This window comes from Micromys minutus (genome assembly GCF_963924665.1).
Source record: "Micromys minutus genome assembly, chromosome: 27".
Lineage (NCBI taxonomy): Eukaryota > Metazoa > Chordata > Mammalia > Rodentia > Muridae > Micromys > Micromys minutus.
In genome coordinates this window covers 29,151,428-29,177,095 of record NC_137962.1, presented here as the reverse complement: position 1 = coordinate 29,177,095, position 25,668 = coordinate 29,151,428, and the positions used below count along the sequence as shown (strand labels likewise).

The following is a 25,668-nucleotide window of genomic DNA, read 5'->3' as shown; positions in this document are numbered from 1 at the left end:
GGCATTTTCTCAATTAGTGATCAAGCGGGGAGGGCCCAGTTCATTGTGGGTGGAGCCATCCCTGGCCCCGCCCATTGTGGGTGGTACCATCCCTGAGTTGGTAGACCTGGGTTCTATAAGAAAGCAGGCTGAGCAAGCCAGGGGAAGCAAGTCAGTAAGTAACATCCCTCCATGGCCTCCGCATCAGCTCCTGCTTTCTGACCTGCTTGGGTTCCAGTCCTGACTTCCTCTGGTGATGAACAGCAATGTGGAAGTGTGAGCTGAATAAACCCCTTCCTCCACAACTTGCTTCTTAGTCATGATGTTTTGTGCAGAATTAGAAAGCCTGACTAAAACAGTGTTTATACATCAGAAACTGGTTCATGGCATCTCTTCCTCCATTCATTAAATGCTTACTCATTTTCCTTGTCTCTCCCACCTGACCATCCCCAAGTTGACACACTTGTCCCTAGAAACTGTTGTGCTTCAGACTGCCTCCATCCTTTAATGAAGTTCCATATAGTGGGTTTATTGCAAAACTGTTGTCATTACTCTGTTATGTGCTATTAAAGTCTGAACCATAGGAATTAGCATATAATCATCCCTACGTAGTTTGACAAACAGTTTTTATGCTATTTCTTTCAAAGCGGTAAGCCTTATAAGAGCGAAACTCAGTGCAAGGCTCTTGTCAACCCACAGTTTATGAGCTCTAGGGACCAGGTGCCCAATATACATTACCAAGGATAAAATATATAGGCTAACTCAGCGAAATAAAATCTCCATTCAAACTGTGTACTGTTGTGTTTTCTGCCTACAAGAAAACTTGGAGGAATCGTTGCCAGTCCTCCAGAAAAGCAGGTGTGTTCTGTGTTAACCATGTAGCCAAGGTCTTTCTGTGTGCCCTACGAACTACACAGGTTGACTCAGCCCAAGGACAGTTTGTGTCCTTACAAGTACAACTCATTCCTAATAGTCACAGTATATGTACAACCAACTAGAGTCTTCTTATCCTCACCTGTAGGTGTGGGATGTGAGGAAATGGGCAGTTAAAATCTTAAGAGTTGGGCTGGAGAGATGGCTCAGCGGTTAAGAGCACTGACTGTTCTTCCAAAGGTCCTGAGTTCAAATTCCAGCAACAACATGGTGGCTCACAACCATCTGTAATGGGATCCCAGACATCCCATCTTCTGGTGTGTCTGAAGACAGCTAAAGTGTGTGTGTGTGTATGTATGTATGTGTGTGTGTGTGTGTGTGTGTAAAATAAATCTTTAAAAAAATCTTAAGAGTTGAACATATATCAATGTAAATTATATATTTTTATATAAACCCATTTTTATATAGTACCCATGAAATGAACTGTATATATGCCAGGATGGTCCAGTCCATTAATCGCTCAGGACTAAGTGTCAATTGATTTAACTTTTAACGTTTTTTTTTCTAAGATGGCATCCATCATTTTAAATATTCTTCCTTTTTTGTTTTTGTTTGTTTGTTTGTTTGGCCTCTTTGTCTTTTGAGGCATGGAAAGGGTTAATATCAAAGTCACTATGTACCTTCGAACATGTTTAAACCCCTAAACCTAGGTTCTTCATTTCCCACCTGCTAGGACTGGGGACTGGTACCACCACACCTGCTAACAGCTTAAGTAGATATAGTCCCTTGTTTTCCTTTCTACTGTGAATCCCAAGGTTTGAATTTCCAGCATAAAGGCAGAGGAAGTGAACCTTCTCTCTGGAAATGCCAAGATTCATCTGCACACCCTCCATTCCTCCTGAAAACCCAAAGATAGGTAGACCTCAATCCTAGGGACTGGTTCACAGCTCTGTCACTAGACCATTCTTTCTTCTCCATGCAATACAGCAAGGGGTTGCACCTTTGTCTTGCCCACAGAACTTAGAAGGATACCAGTACCTGGCTTGCAGATCCTGTCTTTCCTTCTTACTGTTGTTTCTGTTTGCTGAAAACCTCCTGCTATGTCAGAGGCATGAGGTCCCTGCCTAGATCCTTCCTACATGAGTCACATTCATATTTTGGCTGTGGCTGAGATAACTGAGTGATCCCATCAGTCCCAGTCCAGTGTCTCCAAGAAGCCCCTTTGTGTGGCTTTGTACTGGGAACCCTGATCCCACCGAGGTTTTATCTGGAGGTACACACCACACATCTGGTCCTCTTCCTTGCATCCCTTTGTCTGAAACCGAGCCTTTTCTGAGCACTTCTGATTTTTTAAAGCAGAACAAGAGCATTGCTCAACTCGCCAAATCTGTTCAAACCAATCTAAGTGTTTTTACTGTTCCTCAAAATTCGCCCTTTCTTCATATCCTCGGAGACTTCAAAGCTACTACCAAGCAAACTAACTTATTATAATAGTCCAAAATCCAGCTAGCAAAGTAGGCTTTTATTTCCTGGTGCTTTTATAATGAATTCCCATCAACATAGAGAGTTAAAATGCCGTTCACTGTTGAATAATTCTGTAGAGCAAATTTTCCGCAGGGCTGGATAGACACTCCATTTACACTTCCTCATAGCTGAAGCAGCCTGTCAGGCCAACAGGCTGGGCCTTATCCTCATGCTTGAAAGAGCTGACCCTCCAAATGTGCATCTCTGACTTCATCTTCTGCCTCTCCTGTTTTCAAGGACCCATATAATGGCATTCAATGTAGTGGACTGAGTACACTGTTGTCAATTCATGATAATCTACACTCAGTAATGTATTGCAATGTTCACCTTTTTTGAAAAAGATTTATTTGTTTATGTTATGTGAGCACACTGCAGCTGTCTTCAGACACACCAGAAGAGGGCATCAGATCTCATTACAGATGGTTGTGAGCCACCGTGTGGCTGTTGGGATTTGAACTCAGGACCTCTGGAAGAGCAGTCAGTGCTCTTAGCCAGTTGACCATCTCTCTAGTCCACTCCCCAATGCAAATTTCCCCTCCTGACATATAAAGTAACATCACCAACTCAGTTTAAAAATCAGCTGACTGTTAACCTGAGGAAGCTACCTAATCATGTTGAAACTTAGTTTATTTGCTTGACAAATCAAGTTAAGTAATGTTAAATATCACACATATGTATATAACCATGGTGCAGAATTGGCTGTGCAACTCAGTGTAAGCGCTTGTCTTGCATGTACAAGAGCCTGAGTTTAAACCCCAGTCACTTCTGGAAACAATAAAAGCCAAACAAAATCAAACGCACAGGACAAATGTTCAGGACATAGTTTTATTGTATGTTCACACGCTTATCTTAAAATTGTCGGTTAGCTCCAAATGTGGGGTTGAAGTAGGAAATGTTAATTCGAAATAATGTAGGGGTTGAAGTGGGAATTCCAGTCTCCTTCTTAATCTAGGCCATGGCACTGAATTATCTGCGGTCTCATTCCCATCATCTGCTGAATGTCTGCACTGGGAGGAAGATATAGATGCTCGGTGCATATTACAAACTTGTCCCAAGTCTATGTCAGGACACCATCTATGATGAGCGTGTGCAATGAGTTTGTGTGCTAGTTACAGGATGCAAAAGCCCTGCCCTGTTTAAAGCTCTTGACACAGTGTGACAGTAACAGTAGGAGCTGACATTTATTACCATGAGGGAGACTTAAAAAAGGTGTGCATGTGAAAGGATATTTATGACACAACCTTGAAATGTGATCAGTCAGATGTGTAAGAATGGTGGCCTTAGAACTGAAAGATTCTACAAGGCCCCAGAGCTAAAAAGAACGTCAGATTATATAGATCTGCAATAGTTCAGGCCTGGAGTCAAATTACCTCCAGTCTTCCTCAGGCATCTTTATAAGTCATTCCATTCTTTACCCACCTTAAGAGCCTTACCTAACATCCAAAGACTATCAGATAAATCCTTTAGAAATGAACTTCCGCCAGCCTTAAGGCTAAGGATGCCATCAGATAACATAAAAAAGCCTCTCCCAGGATCTCCCAGGCAGGCTAAAACCAGCCTATCTGGTCTATTGTAAAATTGCCTTGATTTTATTTTAACTCTGTTCTGTTACTATAGAAACTGTATAAAACTGTTACCATGTTGAAACAGGAAACTTGGGTTGACATGAATTTGTACTCCTGGGCCATAATCATTCTTACTGAGTTCCAGAATAAACTAGCCTGTCCTTTTTGAGGTGAGGGTGTGATCAGAGCTAGGCCAAATCTGTCAGATCTGACCTTGGGATACACACTATACACTGGCTGAATGCTGCAGGGTCAGAGATGGTGACAAGAAGAGGATTGTGGAGCTGCTGTGTGGAAGGTGCAGGCAGGGTTGAAAAACAAGAGGTTCTAACTGGACGGAAGTGGAAAGAGACAGACAGATATGTCACAGATACTTTAAACCTCAACCTGTCACCTTGACCCTCTGTTAGCCCTAGTAAGGGTTGACATTTGGGACAGGTTTTTCTGCTTTTATTGCTATGTGACCTTGATTCTTCTGCTGTCAGATTACCTAACAAGAACAGGGAAACAAAGGAGCCCATAAGCTCAAAACTTTCCAGTCCAGAGATGGCTCAGCAGGTAAGAAAACTTTCTGGTTAAGCAGGAAGGTCTGAGTTCTAAAGTCAAAAGGTAAAAAAGCAGAGTGTGACCTCTCATACCTGCTGTGGACATAGGAGAGTCACTTCGACTTGCTGGTTGTGGACCTAACTCAAGTTTCAATGAGAGAGATCCTTTCCCAATCGAATAAGGCAAAGATAGAATAAAAGACTGGCTATCCCTGGCCTCCTTCCACATATATATGCACATAGATGCCATTAATGTTCCTGGGAAAAGCGCGCACACACACACACACACACACACACACACACACACACACACACACACACAATCAGTCTGTTCAAACTTTCTGCACAAGCCCTAAGCTTGAAGAAGAAACTACAAGGCCTCAGTACCAGACCACCAGCCAGAAGAGCCTGTCGTCTAGGAAAGCACTTTTCACCATTCTCAGAGCCGATTACAGGTCACCTGCCCTGCATGTCTCCTGGCTCTTCTCTTCTCTTCTATAAAACTGTAGCATGTCCACGAGCAAAATGGAGGAAAACTGGGGGTGGCAGGGGCTTATGGGGTATTCTCTCCTGGTTTGGAAAACCTGGAATAAATCTAATTTCTATTTCCTAATTTATTTTAAGATACATGGAAACTAAAGTTTAACTCAAGAGACTAATACATGCAAATTTGAATTTGTTGCAGTTTCTGGTAATACGGATTTGCCTCCGTGAACTCAGTCATGCATAAGTAGAAGTGTGTAGAAGACAGAGCATAAGAAAGCTATTGCTGTTACGCTCAGTGTGGCCGGACTTCGGGACAGAACTTGGAGGTTATAAAACGCCCCTTAGTACAGATAGTGGCTTGAATAGGTTTGGTCCCCATAAACTCATGCATTTGAATGCTTGGCCCACAGGGAGTGGCACTATCAAGAGGTGTGGCCTTGTTAGAATAGCTGTAGCCTGGTTGGAGGAAATGCTGCAATGTGGGGATGGACTCTGAAGACTCCTAGTGTTCAAGGTCTGTCCAGGGAGGAGGAGACCCTCCTTCTGTGGAGAAGCCCAAGGAGAAGAGTCTGTTGCTGCTGCTTTTGTATCACGATGCAGAACTCTTGGCTCCTTCAGCACCATGTCTGCCTGGATGCTGCCATGCTTCCTGCCATGACGACAATGAACTGGAACTGGAAGCCAGCCCCAATTAAATGTCGTCCTTCCTAAGAGCTGCCTTGGTCATGGTGTCTCTTCACAGCAATGGAACCTTAACTAAGACAGAAAGAGTAGCTATGGCGGAATATGCTCGAGCGACCAGCAGCACAACTTACTCGTGGCTCAGCAAGCTCCGAGGTCCTTCTAACCAAGCTCGAGAGCACATCCACATAAAAGTCTAACAGGGGAGAGAAAAGAAACGAACTTACCGTCCGGGTTTCAGTATTTCTTAGACGTGTAATTATAGGGGGAAATACATCACTGTCAAAAGAGCTGTCCAGATGCCATGTTTTAAAACTAACGATGGATTTAATTTGTCATACATGTATCTTTCCCCACAGTATACTGCATTGCCAACAAAACTCCAGTTTCCAAAAACTATAGTAAGCTGGTTACCAAAGCAAAAACAATAATAATTTTCGCTGATAACTTAAAGTTAAATATTGATTTAAATTTTGAACTGCTGCCTATTCCAAGAAGTGCATTTGTCACACCACAAACTGAATATTGGAACCACTCGTGACCTTGTGTTACAGACACTGTGTCAATGTTGTTATGGCAAAGAGCATCTAAAATGGTAATTCTCAAACTCCTCATATGCCACAAGTGCACACGAAGTTATTTTATGTGCTTTGGTGAGCTAATCTGCCTATATATTTACAGAAATACTCATCTAATATCTATCACTCAACTGTCTGTCTGAGTATCATAGTGACTGCACTTGTAGCAAGGGTTTGATCATATAAAAATGACACTGTGATTCCTGAGAACCAAAGGTAAGGCTTTGACATGCACAAGAAACACTGGAGGTGTGGCTCCTTGGCACAACGTTTTCCGAGCATAAAGAGGATCCTGAATTTCATCCCCAAGCACCACAGAAAGTCAAAGTAAAACACTTAACCAAAAACTGGGTGTAAACATGACCCTCACTCTATCATTCTCTTTAATAAACATACATCGAATTACCCTTCTTCAAAGACCCCCGGGTATCTGTCATCGAAGGGGTTTGATGCTCTTTTTGAGACTCTTGGCAGTTGTTATTTGGGGCAGGGATGGGAAAGTGCTCAGCCTCCAGCCTTGTGGCATAAGGATGCTCTTGTTCTGCCCCAGCAAGCTGTGTGCTCCCTGCTTCAGTGAAGAATGAAGAGCACTGAGAACCACAACTCATTTCTCTGTTGCCCTGCTTCATTCAGAGTTCGAGATTTTGTGCTCAAGAAAAGACAATAGAGAATTTAAAGCGAACAAGCAAGTCATCAAGGATGGCACACCCGGTGGGGAGCCGACTTTAAAAAGACGCTTCTCCGAGGGGGCCAATGCTGTGGAGTAAAAACTTCGTGCTCATTTTTAAAACTCCGACTGAAGGCATGTGGCGCAAAGGTCTGAAAGCACACACTGGACATGCACTAATCGGTGTTTGGAACCCTGCATCTGAGCTGACTCGATCTGAATTAAAATCAGATTGCTCCGCTCCTGTGATTACAGAGAGCGGGATCAATATCACTCTCAAACCAGACGAAAGGTTTTCTGGAATATTGAAGGCTTTTACTTACTGGAGTGTACCCACAAAGATTGACATCCCGTGAGGCTATCTGTCCCTAGAATGACAGTGCACCCCAGTGAAGGCTAAATATACAAAGTCCACCAACCAAACAAACAAAACTTAACCTCATGTTTGATCTCCTCCACAAAGGGTTGCTTACTAGAAATTTTGACAAAAAAAAAAGAAAAGCCCTCCTGAGGGTTGAGACTGAAATTGGGCATTCCCTATTCTTTGAAATCACTCAATATTGTATAAACCCTCCCTGGTTTGAGCTATGTTTTTCCTACTGAACCACAATCAGTTTCCAAACCAAGGTGAATGAACCTCTTTGAACATCAAAACTCCTGAATTCTCTTCCACCTTCCCAATAGAATTCATACAACTAAGAATAGCCTATACCCATCAGTCTAAGCTAACCTAATTCCCATTTAAAGACATAGAGATTGTAGCTATTTAGTTAGTGGATAAACTTTGCAAGATCTGGAATGGCTATGAATCTGCACCATTCACATGTGGGTCTAGTCGTTTCTTGACCATAATTAGTTTCTAATAAAATTTTTTTAGGCAAACTAGTATTTTATAAAAATCCCTAAGCCATTTACCTAACCCATGTTTTATTTTAACAGGAAAATAAAAACCCTCACCATTATTTCATTTTTCTCATGTTCAAAGGCCCACAGGAGTTACAGCCAACCCTCATATGATTGAAGGAAATGTCGCATGTCTGCAGAATGAGACTAACAGTTCTGGGATTTGTCTTTAATGGTGACATTCAGAGCCATTTTGATGCGAGTAAACTCATTTTGTCCACTTTTTTTTTTTTTTTTTTTTTTTTTTTTTTTTTTTGTGACTCGCCTTGTGTTTTCTGCACCTTTCCATCCAGAAGAGCTCATCTGCACATATGACACTCGGACTAGCTCAAAGTACGGAGTCAAATGCTGGAGTAAATATCCTGCCATGAACACCTTGCTTTTTTATAAGGTAAATAATATACTTGTGGAGCTCTTTCCTGAGTTTATATAGGAAAATGAGCAGAGAAACTGCTTCCGCTAAGTATTAAATGTCTGTCATACATGAGGCTCACAAGCTTGTGGTAAACAGATACATGATTGGCAACTGAAGTTACCCCTACCTACCCCAGATGGAGCCAAGTTCTCTGTTCACTCTGCTATGCGGCATCTAATGCCCCTCTGAAATCCACTAAATTTTAATACATTGAATTACACTGTCATAGTTCCTTCTGCCACCCTGATAAAGTATCCCGGACCAAAGCAACTTAAGGGAGAAAGTGTCTATCTTGCTCACAGATAGGATCTCAACCTACCCTTTCACAGAATTCAAGGCAGCAGGAACTCGAAGCCACTGGTCACAGCGTATACACAGAGCAATGCATTACTGCATGCTTGTGTGCATTTCCTAGTTTCCTTTCCGGAATTTTACAGCCCCAGACCCCAAACACAGGGTTTGGTGCTACCAAAAGCACATAGGTCCTTCTACAGAAAGTACTGTGCTTAAGATAACTTATCAGATACTCTCAGAGGCTCTGCTCCCAGGGGACCGTCGAATGTGTCACACATAAATATTACTAATCTGTATATGCACCCGTGGGATCAACGCAAACACAAAGGTTCTTAACTGACACCAAACTGAAGACTGGTTTTCCTTGCAGTTGTTTAAGAACATGCATCCATCTGACACTACAGGACACAGGGCAAATTGCTATATAAAACACAAACAGCAAAAAGTGGAACTCATTGCCCCATTTTTGACATTCAGGCACACACTTAAGACAGACAAAATAACCTTAGTACTTAAAATAACAATTTACATCATGAAATCAACTTTGGCTTCCTATTGTCCTTTCCCTAAATTTGCTGAATTTCTACCTTTAACACAGAGAAAAAGACAAAAAAAAAAAAAAAAAAATGCAAGGGAGAGAGAAAAGCAAAAATAAGAAGACAGAGGGAAGAGATGAACTGATTTGAGTTTTCTGCTAAAAGTTACAGGACACTTTTAATAAAAGTCTGAACAGTAGTCAGTAACTGAGTGTCTACTGGACACTAAATTATTGTTTAAATTAATTAATTAAATGGTTAAATTAGTGTTTATTCTCCAGGAAAGATTTACCACACAGCACATTGCTATTTCTTCCAATAACTATCCTAAACATGCATTATTAGGGTGTTTTAAAACTAGGAATTGAAGCTAAGGAATTTAAAGCAGTTTGCTCAAATTACAAACCTGAGAAATTGTGAAACCCAGCTCTGATTACCTCCAAAGCTTAGCTACACCATTCTCCCTCACAGCAGCTGTGTATTTTTCTCTACACCAAATTAACTACTCAAGTCACTAATGTGACCCACAGCGGTAAAATTATAATATGTCACAGTTAAGATCTGGCCTGCTGAAAGTCTACTAGTTTAAAAGGCTTGGTTCCAAGGGGGCACAGATTAGAAAGTGGGGCCTACTAAGGGTCTTTACATTATCATTGTGTGTCTTAAGGATAGTGGAGCCTTTCTCTCTCTCATTTGTAAGCTGTGCACTAAAGGGCTCTGTATGACTGCCACAGTCGTCAATTCAGCCAATCCATCACACAATGGAGCTCTGGCAGAGGAGCCCAGTATTTGTTTCCTCGGGTAATTACTATAGAGATGGTAGGGCAATGGTGATGTAGAAACACGAAGTAATGCATCCTGTCCGTGGGGGAGCCGAGACTTAACTGCTCTGATTCTAGTACAGTATACGGTCCACCAAAGTAAACTATAGAGGATAAAAATATTGAATTAGTTTGTTGAGCTTAGAATCAGCATCTTGGTTATTTCTTGACTACTGCTAAAACACACCATGACCAAAGTAGTATATAAAAGGAAGCCTTTAACTTAGGGCTCATGGTTCTAGAGGGTAGTAGAATTCATGACCTTCATGGTGGGAGGCACGGCAGCAATCAGGAAGGCAAGACATGGAAGGAATAGCTGAGAGCTTAAATCTATAAGCACAAGGAAGACAGACAGACAGACAGAGACAAAGGCTGATATAGAGAGAGATAGAAACAGAGACAGACAGATACTGGGGATGTCATGGAACTTTGATATTCAAACCCCAACCCCTCAGCAAAATACCTCCTCCACATTTCCTAATCCCTCCCAAACAACTCTATATCTATATCGATAGGGACCAAGAACTCAAATGCATGATCCTGTGGGGCCCATTCTCATTCGGACCAGTTCCGTCAGATAATATAGCCACAGAGGTGTTTGAGATTATTTTACAGCACAAAGTATGTCAAAGCTGACTATATTTTGACATGCAGAAAACGACACCATAAAAGTTTGGTCATTTCTTACTCTAAGTTTTTCAAAATTCACCTTCTAGATAAGCTGTCCTTGTTTTTGCCCCTCTTCCTCCTTCTCCTCCCCCTCCTCTAGCTCCGCCCCCTCCTCCTTCTCCTCCCCCTCCTCTAGCTCCGCCCCCTCCTCCTTCTCCTCCCCCTCCTCTAGCTCTGCCCCCTCCTCACAGTGATTGCTGATCTCCTTAGGCTGGCACAGAAAACACACACATGAGTCCTCTCTAGAGTCAGATCTGCACACCAACACTGACAAGCCTCAGGGCTCTCAGGTCCTCTCTGTCTTGGTTTTCTCATCCCTCGGCCTCCCCTCAGCCTTGGCCTAAGCCCACCCTTTCTGGTGGTGACCTTCAGCACTCTTCTGTCTCCACCTTGAAGACTATGCAACAGTTAGGAATCCTGTGTCCGATGGCTAGCCTCAGTCTGGTCTTCAAGTACCACTTGCCTCAGGGTCCGACCCTTTGCCCCCCGCAACTCACTTACCATCCTCAGAACCTCCCTTAGTCCTCCACCCAAAACCAACCAGCTAGACAAGTTACTGCTTTCCCCTGTACTTCCTTCAGCTAAAACAGCAACTGGTACATTACCACAAGGGCACCCTATCCCTTCCAGACTGAGGACCTGCTTTCCTGCCTCTGACCTATGCATTCTAGTCCCATGTCCTTAGTGCAGATGTAACTGTGCCTGGGCTGAAAGGGACAGAACCAGAAAGTCTCTTGCTTGAGGAACACAGCCCACACTTTCTCCACAGAAGACAACAGCACTCATTCTTAAATTGGAGCTGACTCCAGTGCTTTTGGGGCTGCTGAGTCCATCTCTAAACTCCTTACCGACAGAGGGGGGGAAGGCTCTGAGACCATCTGGAAGAACGTTGGATCCAATCTAACAGCATAAAAACAAACAAAACAACAACAAACGACCTAAGTGGAAGCAATGATCACTAGTTGCTAATTAACTGCCAATGGGCGGGGCCAGGAGTCACAGACACCCAGCAAAGGCTGCAGACTAGCAAATAGCATGTCACCAAATATGTATCGTAGTAAATATTTGGTGAATATGGCCTACTCAACAAAAACAGACTTTCTTCGAGCTGCAAAAATGCCGAACTGCCAATGAAACGAAAGCAAAAGTTTTGAATACCAATTTCAAATCACTCTACTTTGGTTCTTGATTATGTTTTAAATAATTATTTTATATTTTAAAGAAAAAGAGCCTAAGACTTTCAATCATATCTGTAACTTAAAGCCCAGAAATACAACAGTGAAGCTGGAATTCAAATTATGATTATTTAACAAGACCCATGGCTACATACAAGTAGCCTTTTCTGCCTTTTGTGACAACCCTGGCTCAGTTGTCAAAGGTTTGATGAATGAATAATTTAGAATGCTACTTTGTCTTCTGAAAATACCCAAATTCTACAGTTATTATTCATTTAAAAGTATGAGGTAATGATACTCGGCTGCAATTAGAAAGGCAAAGTCAGTCCTTCTTAGAAGGAAGAACAAAACACTCACAGGGGCGGGAGTGGGGTACAGGATCAAGTGGAAGAGCAGGGATTGAAGGGGGGATCATTCAGGGGCTGCCTCACTTAGGGATCCACCACATGTGCAGCCACCAGGCCCAACCAAGCACTATAGCTGAGGCTGGGAGGTGCTTGCTGGCAGGAACCAAATAGGGGTGACTCCTCAGGGGTTCTGCCAGAGTCATGCAGCTGAGCATGCTTGCAGCTAACCATCAGACTGAACACAGCACCCAGTGAGGGTGCTGGAGAGGGGAAAGGGGATGAAGGAACTGAAGGGGGTTGAGGCCTCATGGGAAGAACAACATTGTTGACCAACCAAATCCTCCACAACTCTGAGGATTTGAACACCAACCACTGAGCACGCATTGAGAGGCCCATGGCTCCAGTTTCATATGCAGCGGAGAATAGCAGTGTCTGGCATCAATGTGACAAGAGCCTTTGGTGCAGGGAGGGCACGTTTTTCCCAATGTAGGGGAAACCAAGGCACTGGGGTGGAGAGGGTGATTGGGAGCTGGTGCACCTTTGTGAAGACAAGTGGGGGGTGAGGGGGATAGGAGCAGGGTGGGGAAAGGGGATAACATTTCAAATGTAAATATAGAGAGTACCTAATAAAAATTCAAAACAAAGAGAGTTGGCAAAGAGTCCTCTGAGCATTTTATCAGCACAGAAACCAGGCCATTTAGAGGAAAAAGAACAAGAGGGTACTTTGAATAACTTAGAATATAAACGGGGAAACTGGAAGACAAATCTCTGAAGTAAATGAACTAGTAAATAAATGTTAAACCATTTGGATAATGCGATTTAAGACAAATGACACATGAGACACAGGAAAGATTTCAAAATTCAGGATGAATCAATTTTGTTTGCTGTGGGAGTATTTCCTACCTCAGGAGGTACTTTGTGCTGCGTTTCCAAAGTGTATGTTTGACAGCACAGGGAAGATTGCCAGAGTTCTTCCCACAGTTGCAAAGGAGCTGCCTGCAATCAGGAGAAGGCCCAGACCTCATCTCTAGCCCTAGCCTTGAGGAACAGCCTGAAGCATTATTCATTCTGAGCAGCCGCCTGACCAGGGTGGAGGAAGGTGGTCCAAGACAGAGGCGACTGTGAAGAACAGATTCTCACTTTGCTTCTTAGGACTCTGTCATTTCCTGTGCGAGCCACATCATCTGTGGCCCACTTTATAAATACCAAGTTTATATACCACATGATGAAACGCACTGAACTTCCTACCAGAGAAGCCCCTTTCTGACTCGGTGGGATTAGTATTTTCCTGCCCTTGTCCTTCCATGAATGGCCACTCTCTTCTACTAAAAGCAACCTGTCCACTATCTCCAGCCTTTTGCATCTCTGGGGGATTATTTTTTCTGTTAGAAGGATTCATGGGAAATGATAAAATTCGTGGAAATGATGTGGGTGGATCAGCAAGGATAAGTATGAACCTGGGGAAGGAGGTGAAAGGACCAGCTCCTTGCTTTGACAGTACAGGCGGCCCAAGGATGCTCTCCCGAAAGGTGTGGCCCCACCTTTCTCAATACAGCCACGCTTTTTCCAACAAGAAAAGCTTTCATTTGCGGTTGAGGTGATGGAGGGAAATGTCCTCTGTCTAGCAGCTGTATTGTTACTGGAAGATCCTGAACTTCAACTGTAGCCCATTTCCCGTCTATTCATGCCCTCTAGACACATGCGCCTCTCACGGGTATAGAGATTCAGGAAAGCAAGACTGTTTTTGAGCAGGAGGACCCGTGACTACCTATAATCCGTTCCAATGAACGAGGCCACTGAGCGTGCGTGCGTGTGTTACCTGGTGTCTCTCTGACAAAACCTAGTGAAAATAGCATTCCACGAGTAAGCTCATCCAGTGTGGCTTCACTCTCTGTGTCCCTCGACTTCCTTCTTTTCCATTTGTCTCAAGTACTTAACAGCGTCACCTCAGACACTCCCCACCTTCCTGCAATTTCCCCAGTTTTATTTCTTGGCTTCCTTCTTTATTTCTTGTCTTCTTGTGACCAGTCTCTGTGATGTTCAAATTCTGGATTCCATCACCCACTTTCTACTGGTGCTTGGTGCCTACCCCACTTTCTTAGAGAACTCTCAAATTCCCACACTCAAACAAGAACCCTATTGTAGCAACATTTTCTGAGTGCTTGCCTGAAAAAAAAAAAAAAACAACTGTTCAGGAAAGACATATGTATACTTAGACATTCGAGTAAACCGTATTGTTTTCTGTAACACGCATACAAACATCGAAACAACTTAATTGTCTACATTTTCGAAATCCCCAAAAGCACAATGATTGGAATCCACACTCATTGTATCAAGGGTTCTAAGGCCCTGACTTATTACCTGTTCAATCTCAGCACCACTCAGGAAACCCAATGGACAATAGCAAAGCAGATACAACCCAACAGCTACTGGATTCTCTCTACATCAGAATAGTGTTCCAGTCATTACTCTGTGTCCTGTTACCTATTAGCATGAACTGACATTTGTTGGTCTCTTCCAATGGGAATTTCGAGTCTGCTGAATCGGGGGTTCGATCTGATGCTATGCAATTGCCACTCCACACCCTAATGGGTATAATAATCTCAATTTTTAGACAGATGTCTAAAAATTAGTTTAAAAAAACTCTTTGCTATTAAAGCATGTTTTTAAATTGGAATTATGGTTGCCTCTTATGGAGGAAATTAAAGCAGTTTTAAAATTGTCCAAAACGATCGCCAACTTAAGGATATGACTGCCAGTCTATAAAACCCCCTTCCCAATTCTCGCCTATGAAATGAAAACTTGATACTTGACTGTGTGTGCCCGCTCCTGAGCAGTACTACAGATGCATTTAAGAATTTAAGACAGCAGAGAATGTGATGGAATCCTTTCTGATTGAAAATATAACGTTAGATTCATTCCATTCCAGGAACCCTTGTCTAGAAAATGACGTAACGATGAAAGGCATTCAGTGCTATTTGCTTTGAACCTTACTTCACCGCTCACTGTTCAACAACATAGTTGCTAGTTTTATTTTGTAGAAGGATCTCACACTATACGTGGGCTAGCCTGGAACAGTCTCATTATGTATCCTAGGCTAGTCTTCATCATTGGCAATCTTGCCCCTCCTTTAAGCTCCATACCCAGCTTTATTAAACATACTAAACTGAGAATAAATATATTTCCTTACCAAGCACTGAAGTTTCATAACTACACGGAAGCGAATTATTCATAACAGGAATGTTTAAAGGGGACTAGCTAAATCAAAGTCCTCAAACTGATATTTGGTAATGATTTCACGTGAAACTCATGGTAAACAAAGGAATAGACCCCCATAGTTACAATAGCTAAGAAGTTGTATATAGCATTGGTATACGCACAGAGTTAAATTTTATACAGAAACGTTTTATACAGTGGCATTTTCACGTACCTGAGGCTAAAGAACAGATCACTTTTGACACATTTATCTTGTGAGTTTGAGAATAATGAAGACAGGAGTTACATTTTTCCTAAACTTTAGGCTTCATGGCTAGTTCTCAGCCCTTGAACATTCTCCCCCTAGATCTCCTGATTTTTAGAAATAAGATACATGAACTGAAGTGAACAGAATCGCACACTGCTTCCTCCACCAACACTTACAAGCAAAAACAATGATGGATTTCCCGTCTATTGGGTGCTGGGGATAGCGGGGCTGGCGGCCTCTTCAACTCAGTGTAACCATTGACAACATAGAATCTGTCTGGCTGATCTTCCCTCATGGAAGGAGGGACTGCCATAAATGTAATCAGACCTTCACTTGAGACTCCAGCCACTTCACCTGGCCCCACAAGTGACACACACTGACTTCCCAGCTGCAAGTGGTCTCAGGAGGTGCTGGTTGCACAGGACCTGGGACAGCATTCAGAAATCTCACGCAGAGGTGGGACTTCTCATTGGTTCGGCTGTTTGGACATCATTGGCAATCTGTAAGTACCGCCAGCCCATGTTCCCGTAAGCTCGATGAACTGACTGGTTCACTGGCGATCGCTTCTTTGGTTTGTCAATGATGCTGTATTGGAATGAGCAGATTGCTGGCATCCCCACATCCCCCAGCCCCCGGGGAAAGTCGAGTAGCAACTGACTGTTAAAATCTCAATAATCAAAAGTGCACATTGAACAGTTTGAAAGTAGTGCTTCATATAATTCCTGACTTACAGACATTTTTTTTTCCATAAAACCATTAAATCTAACAATATAAGCAACAGGGATAAAGTGCATTTCCTTTTCAATCTGATCAATTTGTCATTTGAGTATATAGCTTTTTTGGGTTTTTGTTTTTGTTTTTGTTGTTTTGCATAACATAGGGCAGCCTATGTACGTTCTTTATTAAAATGTTGAAATTAGTCACTGGAAGAGAAAATTCCAATTAAAGAAATGTGAAACTCTCTGTTGCTCTACAACCATATATATAATATATACATATATTATATATATTCATGAGTTCCAAACTGCTAACATAGAAACGCCAGAGTTGACACGTCACTGTCTGAATTAAAATGTACTTACACTATTGGCTTTTCCAGACGACTTCCCTGTGAACCAACAATCTCCCCCAATGTACAAAACACTTGTCCCAGAAAGTCCTAAAATAGATAAGAGGATTAAAGCTCATAAGTTCCCACATTGGTGTGCAGTAGATATTTGTGCATCACTTTTACATTATTTTTCAGTACTGAAACACAGAATTCTCAAAATTCAAAAAAAAAAAAAAATTAAAATAAGCCCAACAATGAATCAATCGGCTTAAGCACGCTGCTCTCCTCCAAGTTCACACACGTTACGTCACACTTTAGTCACAGAACCAGTTTGTTGCTTTGAGCTTCAGGCATGGCAGCATCAACAAGGCCATGAAACAAGGACTCTGCCACTGTCTGGATGCGTGCGTCCTTGTCAGGAAGAAGCCCGTGCTCCAGGATAGCCTTGAGATCTCCGCCATCCTTACAGGTCTGCAGGGCAGAGCTTCGTGCATTGAACAGCCCAAGGGAAGCCCCGTGAATGATGTGCAGACATCAAATATCTTTCTTTTTTTTTTTTTTAGTAGAGTCTATAAATCTACGTGTTAAATGTACGAGGTGTGATACTGAGTTCACTAAAGTTTAAAAAAAAAATGACTGCTCAAATTAAGAAGAAGGGGGAAAAAAAAAACCAACTAGATAATTAAACTGATGTTTGAAGTAAGCAACTTGATTAGAACCGCGCTGAAAATTCGTCTTAGAAAACGAACGAGAGGCTCCTCAGGGCACTACGCCCGGCCATAGTGCTGCAGAGAGTGGGAACTCTGGATTCTGGTACACCAAAGGGCCACGAGCCACAGACATCAACTCCCTCCTTACACAGCGTGGGAGAAGCAGGAAAACAGATAGCGTTCTAAGTCCAAATGGGAGAGACAGCCCAGTGCAGATTAGGAAGGAAGCCTTGAGAGGCAGTTGGGGTCAGACTGAACTGTTAATCCTAGAGGAAAGGTCAGGTTACAAGTGCACAAAGAAAGGATCTCAAGTAGGGAGAAGTGGAGATGAAGAGCCACGGCCAGTCAGAGCCCTCTAGGCTGGACAAGAGGAAGCAAGCAGTCATTGTAGGTCAGCACAAGATCATGGTCAGCGATCGAAGGGTCGAGACAGCAGGGCTCTAGTTCCTGCTTGGATCATGGGCTCCTGACAGGAAAGATGTTGCACCCAGGAGACTACAGTCGCTAATTTTAAGCAAAGTGCCAAGATCCAAGCCAAGGTTGCAACGAGTGGTGGGAAACAGATTTGATGAACTGGCCCTGTGTGTGGCAGGGGCTGGAGGCAGAGGGGGGTGGGGAGTGGCCCAGAGACCCAAAAATTCACTCCAAATCTAGAACTTGGGTAATAGATAAAGGCTGTACTATCTTAAAAATGCAGGTCTTTAAATTTTTGCGGTGTGCAAAACGACTTAAATCCTTATTATAAATTATTAATTGTCAAACTCATTTAAATTGAAAGTCATTAGCATATTGTGTCAACTTTAATACGTATTTGAAATACATAGGAAGGTGAATAAAGCTAAAGCTATGTACAGCTGAATACACGACCTTCCAATTGCTTGGTATTTGGAAAATGAGCTTCAGAAAAAAAAATTATGGCGTACTCTAGAAATGTTTGCTAGAAATATTTATTACCAATGAGCGACTGCAAACACTTGTTAAGTGGACTCTGTCAATGGAATATGTAGGAACAGAAAAAAGCTGTAAACTGTCTGTCACACAAGAGAACACAACAGGAGTAGCTCGCAGTTCACACACCTACCAGCAAACAGGGGAGCATCATTGAGTAACAGACAGAAAATCCAATTAGGTCAGTTAATAAAATGTTTGCTACGAGCTACGCTGTGAATCTACGAGAATCTTAGTTTCCTTGTCTCGTTGTATGTTCAGAGCATCCCCTGGTCTCTTCTGCATTTCTGAGTGTGTTTGTTCTATATCAAGCAACACACTCGCTACTCAGCACACGCTGTTTACCAGGCAGTCACAGTGTGGGGGACTTCTACTCAATGTGTGTTTTAGCTAGCTTAATGGATCACATCTGCTGTGCATTTTAACAGTACACTCATTCGTAAATAATTGGTGTCTTTCGATGGGTATTTTTAGGTATTTTTGGGCTGTAGGTAGAGACAGAAATAAAAACAAGCTACCCCATAAACTGTCTCACTGTTTCTTAGGCTGCTGCTGTGACCCAGTTGTGGATTCATTATAATTAGATCGTGATGATATTTCCAGGAATAAACGCAGCCTCTTCTACAACACTACACCGCTAGAGACCAAATCTAACCTGGAGAGTCTTAGCAGCTGAGAAATGCTTCAATGTATAACATGAGAATGCCTACTGGACTCTCCCCCAAATGACCAGGACAACAGCAAATAGTTATTAAATCCATTACTCTAAATTTAAATAGATTCATAAGGTACGAGAAGCATTCCACTCACACCTGGGATTCATCGAAACTTAAAATCTATCCAGCTATTACCCACAATAAGCTGCTGTCAAAATTAAAAGAGAGATTAAAACAAGAAGGAGAGAAGAAAGCAAGGATTGAACGACAGCAGGACTGAAAAGCAGTAGATAGCTGGTGGGTGTGCTCAGATTGTTCCCACAGCAATCTGCATCTACATTTGTCACAACTAAATGGCTCAAAAGTTCCTGCAACCAGAGTCCTTCCAGTTGTACAGGAGCACACTGGTTCTCTCTTCTGTCTTAGGTCTAGGGGCAGCATAATGTTCATATTCTTCAGATTTATCGTTTTAGTTAGCTCTTAAGCAGGAATATTTGCTGATAGGCTCTGTTGCCTAAGTTGTGTTTTATATTGCAACATCCCAATACTTGTCCTCATTCTCCACCTTCATTCCACCTCTGCCCTGAGCTTTTGAAATTCTACACATATGGAAAGACAGCTCTAGGAACAGCAGGGTGGCTCAGAGGGTACCTGCTGCCAGAAAAGCCCTGGGACCCACATGACAGCAAGAGAGAAATGATTCTTTTCAGCTATCCTCCAATCTTCACAGACATACTGTGGTACATACACATGTACACACACAGGCACACACACACACACACACACACACACACACACACACACGTACATGTGCACACACACTAAATACATAAATAAATATATTTTAAAATGTTAAATGGAAACTACAGTAAAAGAACCGACTTGAGTTGTTTAGGTACAAATATTAATGGTTCCTATGTATGATTTATTTGACTATCAGATGCACACAAACACACAGGGTGAACTTACAGTATAACATACTACCTTTGAGTGGCATCATGGAGGTCTTTGTTGTCTGCACTCATACACAAACTGAACCAAAAACCTATGTTTCTATAGCTCAGTAGTCCAATCTACAAAATAGACATAATAATCCCTACCTTGTGTATTCCTGGGAGGATCATTTAAGAAAATATTTATAAATAATATAAGCAAAGCACTTGGACTATAAGTCTGGAAAACATAATCCTCCTAACCCTGGATATAATAATTATATATATAATTATATATATATATATATATATATATATATATATATATATACATATATATATATAATGCTAAAGCATCATTACACTCAAATTACTTGCTACAAGAACCCAGTACTAAGATACAACTATAACTATCCAAATAAGATCTCTTCAATTCCAAGTCCCTTCTGCAGTCATGGAAGGTCACTGAAAGTATTAGGATGCAATGTAGATGTGTCTTACACACCAACTCACTGTTCGTGTTGTGCATGCAAGCATGCATGTGCAAAGGACGTTCTCAGAGCAGTCGTGCAGTGAAACCCGAAGTATCATCTGAACAGCATTTCTGACTTTTACTACTCAAAGCACATCACAAACCTAACACAAAGGGATTGTACAAGCATCTCACAGCATAACATCTCTCCACAGTTCTAACTGGTTTTCCTACTTTATCAATGACTGGTGCATATCTGCATACATAATTTCCCTAATTAATAGGTGATTTAGGTTAAATGTCATTCAGTGTGGTATTGATAGTCCACTTTAATTCAACAAAGTCACTGGGGACAGTCAACTGCTCGTGACTTAACCATTAGATTTCTTCACATGACTTGTAATTTGCTTTTATACCTTTTTGAGATCATGTAATTAATTTTAACACATCTATGCAAATAGTCAAAGAAAAGTGAATGTTAAAATGTCTTGCATTTGTAGTATTTTAGCTTAATGCAGTAAAATTGAGAAAATAAAATTTTCTATCCATAAAGATCATATCACTAGTGTTTTATTACTAAAATGTCTTTCTCATATTTCATAATTTGTTTCTATTTATTTTATTTTATAAATTGCCTAAATTGCAATGGAGAATGAGTTGTTAGTTATATAATATACTGCATTTAGTATGGCATCCACTTTTTAAAAGAGCTATTTATTTATTATAGACACAGTGTTCTGCATATATGTCTGCATGTCAGAAGAGGGCACCAGATCTCATTACAGATGGTTGTGAGCCACCATGTGGTTGCTGGGAATTGAACTCAGAACCTCTGGAAGAGGAATCAGAGAAATCAGTACTCTCAACTTCTGAGCCACCTCTCTAGCCCAGCAACTACTTTTAATAGCCAAACAAAATACTAAATTTTTTCAGTAGTGATTCTTAATTTTTTAAATGATTATTGGCACAGCCATATCATTTGGAACATGACAAAGCTCACCACTAAACAAGTGAACTCAATATTTTATTAGAAATAATTAGTTGCAGTTTAACCACAAAGCAAACATTTTTCCCTTCATATTGAAAATTTTTACCTTTAATAAAAGATTATTGATGACCCACTGTAGTTAATCCTCTTTCCAATATTCTAACAGAAACTTCTAAAGTAACTTACAGAAAAAAAAAATGTAATTCCTCCAACTAAATTCATCTATTTACCCTTTGGACTGGTGATTTCAATACATTCTTTTGTCATTTTAAGAGTACAAATTGGGGCTGGAGAGATAGCTCAGCAAGTTAAGAGCACTGACTGCTCTTCCAAAGGTCCTGAGTTCAATTCCCAGCAACCACATGGTGGTGGCTCACAACCATCTGTATGTAATGAGATCTGATGCTCTCTTCTGGTGTGTCTGAAGACATCTACCATGTACTCACATAAATAATTTTTAAGAAAGAATACAAATTAAGGTAATTAATCCAGCCACTGACTAAAAATGAAGGTTCCAATAAATTGTCAGTCACTGATTAAAATCAATCATTTAAGAAATCATCACAAATATATACATACATTTTAAAAAGCAGTGAAATTTGCACATAGCAGAACATTAGTGTGTAAAAATAGTACACATGGAAATAGTGTAAACAGCACCTCTTGGAAACACAGTATCTTCAATAAAACACTAATTCCCAACTAAGCTATTTGAACAGTAACACATTGTAGTCCATTTTCTAGTGGGCAGTAAGTGAGTAACAAGAAAATAACTACAAGACTCAGAATACTATGAAACATTTACTAATAACTGTTCAGTATTAAATGCTTTAGTGTTAGTAATAACATTAAGTAGTATGTAACAGTATCAGTAGGACCTCTGTTGATACTGAATCCTGAATGAATAAGAGTCAGTTTTCCACATAAACGATACCAGCGCGTCCAAATTAATGAGTACTTGTGTAACAATCAAGCAATCAAGACCAGGTGGTGATTCTATGTATGACCCAAAAGTGTAAGGCAGATTCTAGAAGACTGTGCTAACAGGGGGGATAGGACCTAACCCACATACAGAATAGCAGCCATAAATACTTCAGCTATGCTAATAAGGTTAGATCTCACGAACTAACAGATTAGAAAGCTTTTATCCCCCAGACATCAGAGGATAACATGGGGGACAGTTACACAGAGAGTCCTTTAATGGTGCACATAACAAACACATCTGAGAGCCACACTCATAACTAGGTGGAAGGGGTTGTTAGGAGTTTCCCAGGTTTGGGGAAATGACAGTAGCTTACTCACTCTCAACTCCCAAAGAGATTTCCCTCCCCACACCAAGCAGATGAAGACCACTACCGAAAGCAAGACTGTGAAAACGCAGAGAACTGGCCACAGGTGTCTGCTCCAATTGGCATTTCTATAACCCCTACACCTAGGCTCGGAGAACATTGCAGAAGAGGGGAGAGAAAGAGTGTAAGAGCCCAAAGAACAGGAAGTCTGTTGTGAGACTGTCTTCTACATATGCCTGGGACACAGCACCCTGGAAATCGCAACAGAATGGCTATCCAAACCATGACAAACCTGAGAGAACAAACACAGGATGACATGCCAACACAAATTAGGAAAATGTGACCGCCTCTTTCCCACACATGAAGAAGTACAGGCAATCATCAGTTGCTGAGAGAGATTACTCAGTCCCAGAATAACCCTCTGAAATGAATCCAATACCAAGTGGTAAGTCCTAAAAGTATATGCAAACAAGAAACATCAAACAGACTCAGCAGCTTTTATTCGTGCATTTATTCACACACATGAGGGTACAAATGTACACACATGCATGCACACACATATACATAATAATCAAAGGAAAGGAGGCCATGAATTTGAAAAGGAGTGGATACAGGTAAATGGGAGGGGTTAAAGGAGGGAAAAATGAATCAGTAAGTTTTTTTTTTTCAAGCATCTGAGAAGTTGGGTTGGAGGAAGTAAAGAAAAGAGACAAATACTGTGGGCTCATGTATGAAATCTTCAAAAAGTGACTAATGAATGTGAGGGGGGAAACCAAACAATTATCTGGATCAGAAGCTTATGGGTAGAAATATCCCAAGAGCAGCATTGTTCCTGAGATGACAGTATATATGAGACAACGTTGATACTGGTGGGAAAGAAAGCAAGGGGGTGGAGCAGAGCAAACAAGGAAGTGGACTGCTCTTCAGTCTGTGTGCAGAGAAAAAGCCCTGGGTTGCTTGGAACCAGACAGCAGTGGCAGGCAGCAACAGGCTTTGAAGATGATGGTTGTAGCTAATCTTCCTCTAGAAAGTCTCTATGTACTCAAGAACCTGTCATCTGGCTTTCTGCATTTTTATTCTCTTTAAAGCAGCCAAAGTCCTAATACTCCTGATTGGTATTTTCCAGATCCCTTCCTCTAGTCTCTAGTCTCTGAGCATCACCTAGCCAGTGTGTGCATTTGAAAGCTTACAGGGTGTGAGTCAAACCTAGCATCAGTTTATCTCTACCACCTGAGTGGGCATCAGTCCACATCCCTGGCCACAGACTCCTCTGCAGTAAGACTTCACCGTTTACCCAGGTACACAGTTTACCCACCAACACTCAAGAGAGCCAAGCAACTTCTCTCATTTCACATCCAACAGGGACTCCATTGGTAATCAAACAACCATAATACATTCCAGATGGGACTGCTTCTTACTGGTTTTTAATTGTCAAACGTGCAGTCAGATGACAGCAGAGTCATACTGTTATGCCTAATTTCGATGTTGCTCCCCTGACCTCACTCTTCACTTCGGCAGGCACACATCACTTAAGCACATAAATCAAATCACCTCGCTCTCCAGTAGCATACAACAACAAAAAAGTTAGAGCCCTTAGAGGCGTGGCCTATCAAATCTCTGCATCCCATATTTACACGCCCATTTCGAACGAACCACCGGGCTCTCATCAACATTGTCACAGGGCCCCAGATTACTACATCCCTTCCTCAAGGACTTCATATGGCCTCTCCCCATTGGTTTTGAAATTCTACTTTGCTAAGCTTTTTCAATAGCTCCCGTCCTCTCTCTTGTAAACTATATCCTCAGTAAGTACACACTCATGAGAATGACAGTCCTGTCACAGTGCCTGGAAAAGGGGAATCTCAGACTATAGTGCTCTCTGCCCCTGTCTCTTACCCCCAACCCCATTCTCTGTTTCTCTCTCAGTATCATGCAATCTTTAGCCATTAGTATATGTGCCAAAAGGAAAACAACTCATTTAAATCATGCGTTTGCTGACTTCACTGAATACATCTGCCCACCCTACCTCCGCAGTAGCCAAGTGTCAGCTGTGGGCCACAGGGTGTACTTTGCGCTGGTGACGGCTCTCTGTGCTCTCATGACGCAAGAGTTGACTCAAACGGGTTTACTGTTGAGCTGACCGGACAGATGCATACATTCCAGTCCAGTTCAGTCATATGCAGAACAACTCAGCATTATAGTTTTTATATGAAATTCTCCCCCCATGGTCTCACATATCTGAACACCTTCTCTGTTTTTGCAAGGTTAGGAAACCACAAGGGGTTCCCTAAAGTTTTCCTGGGGGTGATCTTTGGAGAGGAATAAATAGCCTGGTCTTGTTTTCTCATCAGGGTCTTTGAATCCCTGCCAGTTGCCACGATGTAACTAATGGCCACTCCCTATGTTACTTTACTGTGAAGCTTTGCTTACTTTTGGCAGGTGTTTGGTCTCAGAAATGAGAAAAGGCACCCCAGCACTTAGGTTTTTACATTTCTAAGGAGAGAAACTTGTCCTGTCCCGTGAAACTGTTCCGAGGAGAAAACACATTTCATGGCCCAAGCATTTAATTTTCAGATGAAACCGTAAAATAGAGTCAAGGCACAGGAGGAAGTTGCCATGCTGAACGGTTAGGGAATGGGAGAAAGCCCAGGGAAGCCTATGCTGGTGGTTAGTGATGGATGCCAGAGGAAGCCAGTGAGCCGTCACCACATCTGAAACAAGAATTTCAGTTCCACTTTCCGAAGTCCGGCAAGGAAAAAAAATCATTTTGGCTACACATTGTTCCAGCTTTAATGTCACCTAGTCTGGCACACCTCTAAGAGTTCTAGAAACATCAACTCTTATTCTTATTATTATAAGAGCTTATTCGTAACTCTTTCGTGCATTGTGGAGCTGACCGAACTAAACAATGTAGATCAAAGCGTGAGATGTGGTTCTGCCAGCAACATGGACATGAGAGGGTTTGCTGGTTCCTCAAATAACGGTGTCCTTTATTCACACTATCTAACACCCCCGTGGAAGAAAATATTTTGATGGAAGTGTTTATTTGGAGAACCATTACAAAGAACCCATCCCATGATGAAATGAGAGCCTGGATTTCA

The 25,668-nt window shown here is 41.8% G+C and overlaps 1 protein-coding gene across 3 annotated transcripts in view; it reads right to left on the bottom strand.

Annotated features, from left to right (window-relative positions):
- Positions 1-25,668, bottom strand: part of CPNE8 (copine 8) — a 170,195-nt gene that overhangs the window by 90,723 nt on the left and 53,804 nt on the right. For 2 of the 3 annotated variants that reach the window (XM_080939761.1, XM_080939762.1), the window contains exon 6: positions 16,604-16,680. The exons of the other annotated variant lie outside the window; for it this stretch is intronic. In XM_080939761.1, coding sequence (XP_080795887.1) covers positions 16,604-16,680 — 77 coding nt within the window. The remainder of the gene's footprint in view (positions 1-16,603; positions 16,681-25,668) is intronic. 3 annotated transcript variants of the gene reach the window in all.